General features: G+C 34.7%; 1 protein-coding gene across 1 annotated transcript; it reads right to left on the bottom strand.

Annotated features, from left to right (window-relative positions):
- Positions 1-10,491: 10,491 nt before the first annotated feature.
- LOC110919810 (transcription factor GTE7) lies at positions 10,492-11,247 on the bottom strand. Its single transcript, XM_035985538.1, is given in 3 exon segments — positions 10,492-10,650; positions 10,696-11,079; positions 11,149-11,247. Coding segments are annotated over 3 exon segments (642 nt in total).
- Positions 11,248-16,473: the final 5,226 nt, after the last annotated feature.

Below are 16,473 nucleotides of genomic sequence, written 5' to 3'. Positions count from 1 at the left end.
CAAAGGGGTTGTTTGGTAGCATGGAATCATTAAGAATTTTACCAATGAGAAGATAGAAGAATGTGATATGTGATGATTTACCATTCAGATGTTATCTCTTAACCATTCAGACTTGAGATTACCTCTTATTCATTCAAAGGTTTTAAACCATTAAAAGATAGCATTTGAATGGTCATTAAGAGGCTACCAAACAACCCCTAAATGTTTTAAACACTTTTAAGGAAGCCAAATTATATTCCTCTTAAATTCGTGAATTTTTTTAGTTTGGTTATGAGTGGTTTACATATACTTGCTTGAAAAACCAAAAACTAGATAAAGTACTTGATTAAATCCAGGTAAGATAACTAAAGTTGATATGCACAATTAACTTAGATAAATAGCCTCTTACAGTTATTGTATAAATAAACTTAACGTACTGAACGTACAAACTGAAGGAAAAGACAAAACCACGCGGTGGCATTTTTGTAATTATCTGCTTGTAGGGTAATTATCAAAATTACTCTACAAATGATACTGTAGAGTAATATTGATCTTTTGTAGAGTAATTTTGTAAAATGTTCTTTTAGAGTAATTTTAATCTTTTGTAGAGTAATTTTGATAAAAAAAAACTATACCTCAGATGTCACTGTAACAAGTAATCAATATAATTGGAAAAGTAGATGGTGATATTTGTTAAAATTCAATTAATAAGTAACAAAAAGCAAATCTAATGTACATGGTGAAATTGATTACGTAATTTAATCTTTTGTAGAGTAATTTTTAATGAACTAGGGATTTTGTACCATAAGATACCAATGTGCATAGGGGGATTGGCCGGTAGGAAACGTAATAGTGTTGCAAGGGACCACCAAAGCGTACAATGGTGCATACATTGACCCGTACATGTTACGCAACACCGGCACATACAGTTGGTGACATGCCACATTCGGATGTTCAAAGCCAGAGACGTCTCTAAAAATTCACGTACCATGTTCGAGCTTGAAAAAATGTGCCCTTCTGCAATGTTTTACTATTATTTAAAAAAAAACAAATTAGTATTGGGCTCAAAAAACCTAATGCCAAGTGGGGCTAAATTCTAACCATAAAAAATGATTTGTAAATGGACCAGTATTGGAATTGGTATGTGTTTACTATTTAAAAAAATAACATATATATATCGGAATTTTTGTTTTTAAATCGCGTGCCCCTCGAAATCACGGGCCTTATGCGGGGGTCCTCCCTGCACACCATCAAAGCCGCCACTGTTCAAAGCGATTGAACAATTGATATCTAACTTATAATAAAAGACTCCAAATAATGCCACATGGCATTCTCTCCTTCAACCTCCTTACATTTATTTATATTTGTTTAATAAATTTCTTTTAATATTAATATTAACTAATAACCAATATATAGATATCACTTATTTTTATCCTTATCTTTATCTAAAATTAATAAATAACTTCAATTTTACAATTAGACCCTTTATTTTTTACTTTTAACCCAAAGTTTTTCATCTTTTTCAATTTAATCCTAACTCTTTTTTATTTTCAATTTTGGTCCACCATACTTTTCATCTTTCCCAAGTTTTTCGTTTCGTTCTAAATTTTGTGAGTTAACGCACCACAATGTGCGTGTGGGGTTCAACATTTTTTTTTCATATATTTTTTCCCGTTTGACTGGCCCGTCGCGTCACATCTATTTTTCTGCGTTTGACAAGTTCGTCCAACATGCGGGTCCTGTATGGACTTAGTTATTTTTTTCTATGTTTTACGTTTCGGTTTAATTTCTCAGCAACGAGCATGCGTGGTTCAAAGATTTTACGTCTGCTTTTCGCCCGGCATTATTTTTTTCCTGTTTTTATTTATTTTGTTTTTACGAGTTTTTCCGGTGTTGGTGGTCGCTGACAATGCTATAGCATTGCTACTACTTAACATAGTATTATTACAACCGCTGCAACGCAGGAGGTTAATACTAGTTAAGTAACAAAGCATATAAACTTTCGCTAGGACTCGTGACAAATATATGCTTTGGTGGAATGCATGCTCACTAGGGTATTGTGGGATTATCTTGAATTGTCTGTGAATGTTTAACTATAACTACCAAGTTGTTAAACCGCCCATAGTGGGGCGTGATTTATAAAAATTTTTCAAAAAAAACGCTTTAAAACGCCCCGGCCACCATTACATGGGGCGTGACCGGGCGTTTATGAAACCGGCGTTTTAATTAAAACGCTGAAATGTTGAGGGGATCGAGACTTTTGACCGTTGGCAAACGGTCAAAAATGTTTATTTTTTTTAATTTAAAAATTTACCCCACTATATATATCCACCCACTTTATCATATTTTTTATACCACTACACCCACTTTCTCCAACTTTCTTTTATTTTTTATAAAAAAAACACCCACTTTCTCCTACTTTTTTATACAATCATGCATCCATACCGACCCCCTTTTGGTGTCCCCGCAAGACCCACGAACCCGAACACAACCCAACCGCAAAACCCGTATAACCTTCAAGACATGGACCCGAGCTTTTTAACGTACGCGGCTTACTTGAGTGGCGCCACTCCGTTTGTGCCTCCCCCTTTCGGCTATGGTCAAGCCGGCGGGTCTCAACCGTCACAACCCGAACCCGAACCCGAACCCGATGTCGATGTCGTGCCGGAGACGCAACCCGAACCGGAACGGGTGCAAGATAAATCGAAACGCGGCAAAAGGTCGCATAAGAAGAAGGAAAAAGACGCACCTCGGCGTACAAAAAATATCATTAAATGGACGAAGGAAGAGGAATTCACGTTGACTCGGGCGTGGCTCGACATTTCGGAGGACGAAGATACCGGTAACTATTATATATATATATATATATATTATTTTACTTATTTTGTTACTTTAATTTCGGAGGACGAAGATACCGGTAACTAGTTAATCCAATGACGTCTAGTAGTAGACGTCGAGCTAAAATGTCAAAAACATCATCCTCCGTTGACCCGTCAACTCCGACATCGGATGCCCGCAATATTGATTTAAATGAGGCGGTGGACGTTGACGAGGAAATTCAAGAAGAGTTTGTCCGACCCACCGGTAGAAGAAAGGGAACCGGGAAAAAAACGGTCGAGTCGTCTTCCGATCTCGAGTTAAAGGAAGATTTCGAGGAGATGAACCGTCGTCTCCAAGACATTCGCGACCTCGGCCACCAACGTTATGGATTATGAAAGAACGAGTGGCCGAAACCAAAAAGTTTAACGAGATGCAAGAGGCGAGGCAAATGGAAAAGGACATTGAGTTTTTGTCCAAACCTATCGACCACCTACAAGGCGATGTGTTGATCCTTGCGCAAATGCGTCGCCAAAAAATTAGAGAAAAATATGGACTCTAGATCATGTTCTTTTTTTTTTTTAACTTTATTTTATTTTTTCGGTTTTTTTGTTTCTGTTTTTTTATTTTCTGTTTTTTTTTCAGTTTTTTTTTTTTAGTTTCAAGTAGTGTAATTTTTTTTTAAATTAATGAAGTTTTTTATGTTTTAAATTAAAAAAAATAATTGTGAAATGATTGTGAAATGATTGAATGAGGTTATTGGCATAATGCCCCACTACGCCACTTTTGCTATAATGCCCCAACGCTGACTAGGATGCCACGTATCAAATAATGCCCCATGATAAGAGCATTATATCAACTTACCACTACACATGTTATTATAGTTTCATGAAACTAGGTACTGAAAAGATTGAAACACCTAAAGGTACTAAACATCAATATGTTTTTTTAAATGACATTTGACATGGAAAAATGGGTCTCCTTTGACTTTTGGGTAACTTATGGTTATGCTTATCGTGCAGCATTCTATTTTTTTAATACTATTCCTATAGGACACATTTGCATTACACGAGTACTATAAATGTAAAGTTACTTTACCATAGCCTTATGTTAAACCCATTTCAGCTTTTAAACATTTTAACTTGGTAAGTTATTAAACTTCATTGTATGTATTTACCTTTTTAAGTGTGTATGACACGTGATTCAGTGTTCTTCATGGGATAGAGATAAAATGTTGTGAAACTTGTCACGTCAATTAGCATTATTTGTGTAGTATGACTAGCATCTTTTCCCCTATTTTGTAGATCAACTAATATTGTGTGTTCCGCTGACAAGATGCCCACGACTTCGTTTTTGGTTGTATGAGTGGAGATTTCACAGGAGATCACAAATCCTAGTATAACTCCCTCTCAAGTACGATTACTTTGAAGTTTTCTTCTCACCCATAGCCAAGCGTTGATGATATTTAAGGAGGGGTGATCATATGATGACCTAGCATTGCTTGTTTAGACAAAAACGATGATAGATTTGCCTAAGTATCACACTATGATAACTTTGATAACGATGGCTCTAACATTGATCTAAACTATCATGTGAGGCTATGAATTATCAAAACTTCTATACACTGATCTTGATCATTTACAATGTTTACTCAAAACTGTTCACTTTCAGTAAACACTACTTGTAGGTACCCTTGTTGCTTCTTTTCAAGAATGATAGATCTTTTCCTAATCTAGACTGCCAAAGTCAATTGTTTCAAAACTAAACCTCAAAAAGTAATATATAGCTTATTATGATGTTACGACTAGTCATAATATATAAATCATCATGAAAAATTCCTATATAAAAGGTCCAACGGAAACCAACATATAACTAACACATGTTAGGTCATTGAGTCGTAATAGGTTACGTACAATGACGGACATTTAGGATCTAGAAAACGTTGAAAAACTAACATAACCCACCATGTTAGGTCATGGATTTGTCATTTTAGTATTATTAGAATGATAAGAAAAAATCATACCATATCTTGAACATAAATTTTGCTTTAATGAGTGGCTATGATTTAAACAATCTTAAATAGACATGAAACTTTGTCTGTGTGGTTAGGGTTTTAAAGAGCAATTGGTGTGGTATGTACTAGATGTGGAAGGAGTTGTCACTATTCCTTGCCAAACAAGGAGACATGGGGTTTGACATGCCACTTGATTCTCTAGTAAATGTGGTGATTTGAATGGACATGATGCATGTTTGTGAAAGCTAACAAATGCCACTCTAACCTAGTTGATTGGAACATGATTTTGGATCCGTTGGTGGTGATTATAACATTTTAATCAACACATGTATGGTCTTTTGTTTAAGAAATATGATTTTTATTTGTGGCATTCGGGCCGTTTTAATCCAATCTAATGTTTCATATTATATATATATATATATATATATATATATAGGGGAGGGTTATCTTGAGAACGCTAAATATTGCGAGAACCGTGAGAACGAATGAAAAAACTAATCAAAACCAATTTTTTTAATACAAACCTCATTGTAGTTAAGATACAACATCAAAAAAAGAATTTACAATATCAAATAATTCATTTCTCCTTTCAAAATCACACTTTTTAGATTTTTTTACACATGTGTAAATATAACATATTTACACATGTGTAAATGGCAAACTTACACATGTGTAAATTTTCTTTATTTACGAATTCACGTCAATTTAAATGTGTAAATTAAATTTCTAAGATTGTATTCGAATAATAATGATAAGTGTGGAAAAAGAATTTGAATTTGAATTGTTTTTGACCAAGTTCTCGCGGTTTTTTCATTTGTTTTCACGGTTCTCACAATATTTAGCGTTCTCATTTAAACCTTCCCATATATATATATATAAGGAAAAGTGAATATGGGGCTGTTACACATCTAAGCTTAGATGTGAAACCTCTCAAAACTACGTAGTTTTTATTAATTTGATCTAATGTGTAACTTAAAATCTTTTTGTTTCTTTATTTACTCTCCGTCAATCTCCCCATGTTCATATTTTACCAGTTAATCTCCAAATTACGTTCTTTGTTTTGATTGATGAATCACACATTAATCACTCTTTATATCCAATTCAATAAAAAGCATCACATATAGAGCTTTCTTTGGCATTGAAAAAACAATGAATTATTTATAAACCAAAGTCTAGTTTAGTTTGAAGGGATACAAACCAAACACTAGATTAGTTAAAGGTGATGGGAGTGTTGCGCACAGCCGTAGAATTTCAATTCCCAACTCACGAAATTATTCATAGATTCTAATTCATGAATTGGTTGCGCACAAACAGTAAAAACTGAATTTCCAAATCACAATAACTTTAATACTTCTCGATTGATTGAATTCACAGAGCACAGGCGTAAAGTAGAATTCCTAAATCTAAAAAAGTATTCATAGTTTTAGTGAAATTGGATCTACGGAGCCATTATAGGGTTAGGCTTATCATTGTTAATTGTTTTTCAAATTCCAACGGAAGTACTCAAAGTTAGTTTTAGTGAATTAATTTGTTTTTAGGTTTTAGTTTGGAGATAAAATTAATCAAAACTACATCGTTTTGAGAGGTTTCTCATCTAAGCTTAGATATGTAACAGCCCCATGTTCACTTTCCCCATATATATATATATATATATATATATATATATATATATATATATATATATATATATATATATAGGGAGGGGTTCATGCGAGAACCACCCTTATTGCGAGAACCGCGAGAACCAATGTGAACAGAGGGCATTAGTGTAAATACATAACAAAAATTAAATTACATGCCCATCCTCCTCCTACTGGACTTCAAAGAACAATTAAATCATATTTTTTCATTCAGTTCATGTCCGATACTCCAACATCTCCAGAATTCATCATCTCAATTCACGTCTACACACCAAAATCTCTGAAATTCGTCATCTCAATCTTACCATTCATGGTGTATTCGTCATATAATCGAAATTAGGGCAATAAGAACAGAATCATCTATCATATATTCGTCATCTGCTCGTCATCTGCTCGAAATTAGGGCAATAAGAACCATAATCATCGAAGACTGTGACACAATTAGGAGAATCTGAAGAACAGACGTCCAACGGACTTGCCGTAATCTAGTTGTTGTCGGGTTATTCAGTGTCGCTACACCGTTTCGTGAATTTGTAAGTTTATACTCTTTGTTTTGCACTTTTATATGATAACATGACGCTTAATCGTCGATTCAGATTTTTATATGTTAATATGACGCTTAAATCGTTGTTTCATATCTGCACTAGTGAAAATCGTTCGATATATATGATTTTTGAGAGATTAGAGGTGACTGTTGTGATAGAACTATATGTAATGTGGTATTTATGTGTTTTTTGTATGTAGTTTTGTTACTGATTAATGTTAGATATGATTTGTGGTAATACGAAATTTGATTTGGTAAGGGTTAGGGTTTTTTTATTGAAGCAAACCTGTTGATAAGGTAAGTCGTGTTAATGCACATGTGCATAGTTATGCACATATGTATATTTTGCCAGATTAGGTTAATAAGGTCAATCATGTTGTGCAAATGTATATAATTATGCATATGTGCATAATTTTCCAGAATTGGTTAATAAGATCATTCATGTTGATGCACATGTGCATAATAATGATATGCACGTGTACACAGTCTGCTAGAATTTGTCAACAAGGTCAATTTTTTCGTTGTACATGTGCATAGTTATACACATTTGAAGAATTTTCCATAATAGTTTTATTAGTGATTAATGTTAATTATGATTGGTGGTAATATGAAATTTGATTTGGTAAGAGTTAGGGTTTTTTCATTGAAACAAATCTGTTGATAAGGTAAGTCATGTTAATGCAGATGTGCATAGTCATACGCATATTTTGCCAATGTAGGGTAGGTCAATACGATTATGTGTTTGTGATTGATTTGGAATGCACATGTGCATACGATTATGTGTTTGTGATTGTTTTGGAATGCTTGTGATTGATTTGGAATGCACATGTGCATAATATTAGTATGTAAATACGATTATGTGTTTGTGTTTGTCTTGGAATGCACATGTGCATAATATTGTTCATGTAAATTACAGCAAATGTTGTGCATATGTGTTGGTGTTTGGTTTGGAATGTACATGTGCATAATATTGGTAATGTAGATTACAGATGAGCCGATGTTGTGCATATGTGTTTGTGTTTGATTTGGAATGCACATGTGCATAATATTGGTAATCTAGATTACAGATGATGTAAGGAAAATAGATGATGTAAGGTTAATACGATTATAGGTTGGCGTTCGATTTGGAATGCACATGTGCATAATATTGTTCATGTAGATTACAGCCTCATGTAGATTACAGTCGATATAAGTTCATACGATTATGTGCTTGTGTTTGATTTGGAATGCACATGTGCATAATGTGATAACTTATGGTTGTACTTATGGTTTTGGTTCATATTTATGCTTGATTGGTATGCATGTGTATAATATTGTTCATGTAGATTACAGATGTAAGTAGATTACAGCCTATGTAAGATCATACGATTATGTGTTTGTGTTTGATTTGGAATGCACATGTGCATAATGTGATAACTTATGGTTGTACTTATGGTTCTGGTTCATATTTATGCTTGATTGGTATGCACATGTGCAAAACGTGTTGGAATGCACATGTACATAATGTGATAACTTATGGTTTTATTGATAACTTATGGTTTTACTTATGGTTTTGGTTCATATTTATGTTTGATTGGTATGCACATGTGCATAACATGATAAATTATTTTAAGTTGTAACCGAATTTGTTTTTTCGGGTCAATGTGTTAACATATGTATATATTGATAAATTATTTCATAGTTGTATGTATGCACATGTGCATAGTTATAGTTATGCGCGTGTGTTGGTTCATATATATTGTTGATAAGATATGTCATAGTTGTATGTATGCACATGTGCATATTTGACGTTGCATGCTATAGCTGTATAGATGCATATGCCAGATGTATAGCGTATTTTGTGAACGTATAGCGTATTTTGGGAACGTATAATGGATTTTGTATATGTAGTTTGAAATAACATACTAACAGAGTAATACAAATTAAAGTTAATATACATTCACATTGTATACAGTAAAATGGAAAAAAAACAAAGAAAGTTACGTTTTTCCTGAAGCCGAGAGATGAAGGGTCGAAAAGAATGCCAGATGCGACAGAAGACGAGCATGCGGTTGTTAAGCAAAAAGGTTAGAAAATGTTGAGAACTTACTGTTAATATTAGTATTGTTAATGACGCAATATGCATTTATGCACATGTGCATTATCAATTTTTTTTTTCAAATGTTATAACTCGAGTTTGAATGCGGTTTTAGTACGCAAAAAAATATTCAAGACATGCAATTGCAAAACCTGAGGATGAAGATTGCAACAAAACTGTTACTATCAGAGGCGAACGTGTACAGGGCAACAATTATGTACCTCGCAAGAAAAGCAACACAACATTTGGGAGATGAAAGAATGCGGAAATTGTTGGAAAAAGAGGGAGCAAAACAAGAAAAATGCTGGAACACTCTTAGCAAATGGAAGAATGGGGATAAAGTTTGAGGGTAGTAGTTCATGACACGTAGGTAGTATTTTTAGTTAATTAGTGATAGTTGAACATTAAACTGGTACTTTGGATTGTTTTGTTTGGTTAGGCATGTCAGATGGTTGTGTTGGGAAGGTAACAAGTTGGTACATTTATGATGCATGTTACAGTTTGGTTAGTTGTGGTTGGAATTAGATAATCATGTTACTAATATTTGTTGGTTGATGTATTGAGAAGTTGGAATTTTAGCAAATTGGTAATGTGTATTGTATAAATTGTTATGTTGGATGGGTGATATGGTGATCAATGTTTGGATTTATAGTTCATATAGTTTGTTGTTTATGCACACGTGAATTAATACGGTGAATTAATATGGTTACAGTAACAAGTTCATATTGTTTGTTGTTTATGCACATGTGCAATAATATGGTTAAATGACAATATGCACATGTGCATGAAGTAATATAAATGCACGTTATTAGTTATAAATTTATATGTTTCTTAAAATATGGCATGTTACGTTGATTAATAAGTTAAATGACCCGTATGCACATGTGCATACAGTGTTATTAGTTATAAATGTATATGTTTGTTAAAATATGGCATGTTACGTTGATTAGTAAGTTAAATGACTCGTATGCACATGTGCATATAGTGTTATTAGTTATAAATTTATATGTTTGTTAAAATATGGCATGTTACGTTGATTAGTAAGTTAAATGACCCGTATGCACATGTGCATACAGTATGTGCATGAAGTGATAAAACACACAGATTAAAGGTTGAGTTTGTATAATGTATTACAATTGGGTATAGCTAACAAATGGTTTTAAATTCATACTAGTAACATGTATAATAACATCATATTAAAGCCTTGAAATAAACTTGGAAATATTAGCTGAAAAAAAAAAAACAGAAAAAAAAAACAATCGAAAGCAAATTAAAGCAATAGGGGATCATGTATCCATAGATTCATAACATCATTTCTTTCTACAACTCCTCTTTTTATTCTTTATGCCCTTCCCTTTTTTTGTATTTTACTTCCTGAGTGTTCCAACCTGCATTTTGATTCTCGACCACAACTAGATCGTCACCCGTTAGGGCTGCTGCTTGCATTCTCATTTCCATGACCTGCAGCTTGACCCTGTCCACCACCATCATCTTTCTCAATCTCCACATGTGGGAAGCTGCTCTCCAGCATCTCATCGCCAATATCGACATCTTCTTCCCCTGCTTCCTTCTTGTTTTTCTTCATCCCCTCAACCTGAATTCAACACAACCATTCAAATAAAACAACAAGCAAGTCTTCCAGTTTTCCAACAATTGAAAAGCTTACATCATCAATGTCGACCGTTGCGCTGTTTACTAAAAGTGCTTGCCTTTTCGTCTTGCTCACTAGTTTCTTCCAGTTGGTGACAAACCGATCGAGCTCCCAGAGCATTTCTGTGTCCAAAGCCTCTATGTCAAGCTCTATTTCATCACCCTCTTGCGCCAACTAATCGTTCCTCATACGTATGATCTGCAACAACTGTGGCATCTTCTCTGGTGGCATACTTTGCAGCCCTAACCCCAATTTCTGTTTCTCTTCCATGTTTATGTCCCTCTTGTTCGGATCCTTGGCTCTGGGCTTGGGCAGCTTCGGCACAGTTTCTCGTGTCGCTGTTGATGACGGTTTGATCTGTTCTGGTTATGGTTCTGGTTCTGCAGCCTGCATTGGCGATTGCATCCGCATAGGCGGCTGAACAACAGGTGGTATGATCGGTTTAGATGCAGTCGAGTGATTTTGCTTGTTTAAAACAGGAGCAATCGGGTCACTAAATTTCGGCTTCTTGTATCTCTCAGGCATCTGTATATCGTCCCACGAACTTCAATCGAATTCATATACAGCAGAAAACTCATTCACACGCTGATTAGTAGGCAATTTCGCTTGAATCTGTCTAAAAAGCATCTCGAAATAGAACAGCAGCTGATGAGCCATTCCATGAACCTCATCCGTCTTGGGGTTATAAAGCATCGGATTCTCAAACACCAACCGAACATTGGAGGCAAAATCAAGTGGACTAGAATACATATTCTTGGAAAAATTCAACTTAACCAAACCCAAGTCCAGTAGTATAGGTTTATCTGTAAAAGTCGACTTATTTTCCGAGTGCCAACCCCACCCATATTGACCCGTCTTCATTCTGGTGTCTCTCAGCAGTGCCAAAAGCTGCATAAACTCCACCCATGCCTCCCCGGTTGTCGGCTTGTTCTTCCATTTGCAATCCCACATAGTCAACCTCCCTATTTTTTGTAGTTGTCCGCCACCCAAGACCCTTTGTTTGCTGCCATTCTGTACATAATTGGATAGTTATCCATAAGATTCAATACCACTCGAGGAAGACGACTCGCCACTGCTTGAACTGCTCGATCTGCTAGAGCTGTTGCTTGCATTCTCATTTCTATGACATGCAGCTTGACCCTGACCCCCACCACCATCATCTTTCTCAATCTCCACGTGTGGGAAGCTGCTCTCCAACATCTCATCGCCAATATCAACTCCCCTATTTTTTTGTAGTTGTCTGCCACCCAAGACCCTTTGTTTGCTGCCATTCTATACATAATTGGATAGTTATCCATAAGGCACTTGTTCATAATCCATAAATCAACGACATAGTCTAATTTTCAACATAATGCACATGTGCATATAATTTAATACAATATCATTTGCAATCAACATAATGCACATGTGCATATAATTTAATACAACATCATTTACAGTAAATATAATGCACATGTGCATATCACTTAATACAATATCATTTACAAAGTATATACATCATTTACAGTCAACATAATACCTTTTAGTCACAAATCGAATGAATTGCAACTCTTGATGTTCTGTATTTATAGGTGTATTGTGTCTGTCAACTGTATTATCGGAAGATGGACCAACAATGTCTGCATCAGATGTATGAGAAGGAAGGATTATCAGAGAATGTATGAGGAAGAACATCAGATGTAAATGGATGTTGTAGAGGATGCTGTAAACACCGTTTCCGGCTGCCACCGCTGTGAAATCCGGTGTGTTACGTGATTGCCGTCGTAAACACCGTGCCAACTGCAACCACCGTGAAATACGTGAACACCGACTATATATATGCGATGAAAACCACCGTGTACAACTCTCCGCCACCGTGAAACCGCCGTGAATTCCTCTCAGCCGATTGCCGATTGTGGAGACTATGAACTATTGAGCTGCTGAAACCCTAAAATGGAGACAAAAGTGACAGAAGGAAAAAAAAGAACGCGTGTATTTTTGTATAAAGAAGATAATTGTGTTCACACTGGTTCTCGCGGTTCTCGCAATAAGAGGTGGTTCTCGCATGATCTTCTCCCTATATATATATATATATATATATATATATATATATATATATATATATATATATAGGGTAGGGATATGGTAAAAAGTGTCTAAAATGTAAGAAGGGTAAGAAGTGTTTTAAACCATTGGATGTTTGATCTAATGGTTGAGATCAATAGGGTATAAAAATGTAAATTGTGTTTTAATTAGAGGGACCTTATGTAAAATTGAAGGGCAATAGTGTCTTTTTCAATGTTTGAAATATGGTAACCATATCATACACGACCAAAAACTCCTACATTCACTCCTTTTTCCTTAAATATCGGAATTAATGATTCACCTTAATTGTAGGAGGTCTTTGGTTGCATATTCGTCATACATTATCATAAAGAGAACTGTAATCAAATTCATGGCGTGGTGTTTTAAAACAACTGGATAAAATTGACTATGATTCAAGTCATGGTGTTTTATCTGGAGACATTGTTCATGGCGTGGTGTTTTAAACATCTATGATTCAAGTCATGGTGTTTTATCTGGATACATTGTTCATGGCGTGGTGTTTTAAACATCTATGATTCAAGTCATGGTGTTTTATCAATACAAAACATTCCCAGATTTTAAAACACCATGACTATGATTCAAGTCATGGTGTTTTATCTGGAGACATTGTTCATGGCGTGGTGTTTTAAACATCTATGATTCAAGTCATGGTGTTTTATCTGGAGACATTGTTCATGGCGTGGTGTTTTATCAATATAAAACATTCCCAGATTTTAAAACACCATCACTATGATTCAAGTCATGGTGTTTTATCTGGAGACATTGTTCATGGCGTGGTGTTTTAAACATCTATGATTCAAGTCATGGTGTTTTATCAATACGAAACATTCCCAGATTTTAAAACACCATGACTATGATTCAAGTCATGGTGTTTTATCTAGAATCCAAAAAACATTGTATAAGGTTTTTGCGAAAGATGTTGTGGGCTTGTGTCGAAAAGATAAGAACAGAAAGGGTGTTACGGTGTGTCATGGTGGTGAGAAGGTGTTTCACCGGAGAGAAGGGAGGGGCTTTGTGGGTGTCGGCTTGCCGGAAATACGGCCGGAGAAGGTCGTCGGACTTTACTTCGGTGACCGGAGTCTAGAGAGAGGCAGATTGTTTCATCTTGGGGGCTATGGTTTTGGTGGGGATGAGGAAAAAAGAATCGTAAGAAATAATATGTTTCCTAAAATTTCTCCTAAAATAGTTAACACATGATCTATTTTCCTTTAATTGACTTTAACTACTATTAGGAGTAAATTACATTATTACCCTTATTCGTTAATATAATTGATGGACACATGTCAACACCAGATTATTTCTTACACTTCTTACACTTTAGCCACTTTTTACAGGATCCTTTACCTATATATATATATAGGGTAAGGATAGTGTAAAAAGGGCCTAAAGTGTGAGAAGTGTGAGAAGAGTATTATTACACTATATATAACACTATATAATTATAAACACCGTATAACACTATGTAACACCATATAACACAATATAACACTATGTAACACTATATAACACTATACATCTATCAGAGACATGCTATCAGACAAACTATAGTGTTATATTTGTTATATAATGTTATATAGTGTTACATAGCGTTATATGGTATTATATGGTGTTACATATTGTTATGCGGTGTTTATATGGTGTTATATAGTATTATATATAGTGTTATAATACACTTCTCACACTTTGGGCACTTTTTACAGGATCCTCTACCTATATATATATATATATATATATATATATATAAAGAGAGAGAAAGAGAGGAAGGTTAACGTACATTATGGCTTAACGTACATCACGTACGACAGACTAATTACGCACATTCATTTAAAATCACGCACGTTATAATTCAAAAATCCAAAATCACGCATGTTGAAAACAATAATCACGCATGTTGAAACCATTAAGACCTTTGGGTATACTTTAACCTAACTTAACTCCACCTAAGTGACACATCAACTTTTTTTCCTCATTTCACTTTGTCCCACTCTAAGGAAATGGTTTAACATGTTAACACATAACTTATTTAATGCATTTTAACATTGGGTTTTTGTCTAAAAAGAAAATAATAAGTAATTCAATCTCTTAACATTGGGTTAACATGTTAACACATAACTCGTTTAATGCACTTTAACACAAAGAGGGAGTGAATTGCAATGTTAGTTAACATGTCATGTCATTGTTAACACTCTAGATGTTAGAGTACAGCACATGGCCTAATCACGCATGTTATAGAACAAAATCACGCACGTTGTCGTACGTGATGTACGTTAAGCCGTAATGTATTTTACACTTTCTCTCTATTTCTCTCTCTCTCTCTCTCTCTCTCTATATATATATATATATATATATATATATATATATATATATAGAGAGAGAGAGAGAGGCCGGTTAACGTACAATAGGGCTTATCGTACATTACGTACGCGATAACCCCAGCTGTCAGATCTTCATCTCCCATGCGATTTCATACCTCCATGCGAACTGTACGAACTGTGCGAATTCAATCTTCCACATGCGATTTTCTCCATCTACACACCACATGCCATTTTTCACATTACCCCATGCTAACCATTTTTTCACATGCGATATTCAATCTTCCACATGCGATTCTACACACCCCATGCCATTTTTCACATTACCCCATGCTAGTCATTTTTCCACATGCGCGCGATATTCAATCTTCCACATGCGATTCTACACACCCATGCCATTTTTCACATTACCCCATGTTGCCATTTTTTCACATGCGATATTCAATCTTCCACATGCGATTTTGTCCATCTACACACCCCGTGCCATTTTTCACACTACCCCATGCTAACCATTTTTTCACATGCGATACGTATTGAATTCGCACCTGATCGAACGGCTGGGATGATCGCGTACGTATCGTACGATAAGCGCATTTGTATTTTACACTTTACCTATATATATATATATATATATATATATATATAGGGTGAGGTTCAAATGAGAACTCAAAAATTTCGTGAGAACTATGACAACTCGGTGAAACAACATATCAAAATTAAAAAAAAAACAATTATACAGCTACCATTATTATATTATTAAAATACAAAATTGGAAAAAAAAACGAACAATTTTTTTGTCTCCCATAAATTCATTGCTTCTCTATCCCTATGGATAGAGGCAAGGACTGTCTACATCCCACCCTCCCTAGACCCTATAAGTAGCTTTGCTATTTGTGGCATTTACTGGGTATGGTTGTTGTTGTTGTTGTATTAATTCATTGCTTCTAAAATTACACGTAACAAGTATTTTACACGTGGAAATAGTAAACATAAACATCTCTCTACTTTTGTTATATACCGATATACGTATACATGTAATTTTTTAATGTTGTATTTTAATAATAATAATAATAATAATTATAATAATAATAATAATAATAATAATAATAATAATAATAATAATAATAATAATGGTGATGATGATGGTAGTATAAATGATTGATTATGATAGGGGTTTTTCACGAGTTTTCACACAAAACGGGAGTTCCTATTGTCCTTAAAGAAGCAATGGACCATTACCACAAAACAAAACCATAGCTTAGGATCGATCAAATGAGATGTTACCCATGACCAAAGTGTAAGACGTGTAACAACCCTAACTAACATCGCTTTCATCCTTTGTTTTTGTTCTTGG

Source organism: Helianthus annuus, chromosome 16 (genome assembly GCF_002127325.2).
Source record: "Helianthus annuus cultivar XRQ/B chromosome 16, HanXRQr2.0-SUNRISE, whole genome shotgun sequence".
Taxonomy (NCBI): Eukaryota; Viridiplantae; Streptophyta; class Magnoliopsida; order Asterales; family Asteraceae; genus Helianthus; species Helianthus annuus.
Note: the sequence above shows the minus strand (reverse complement) of the source record. Positions and strands in the feature narration are given on the sequence as shown.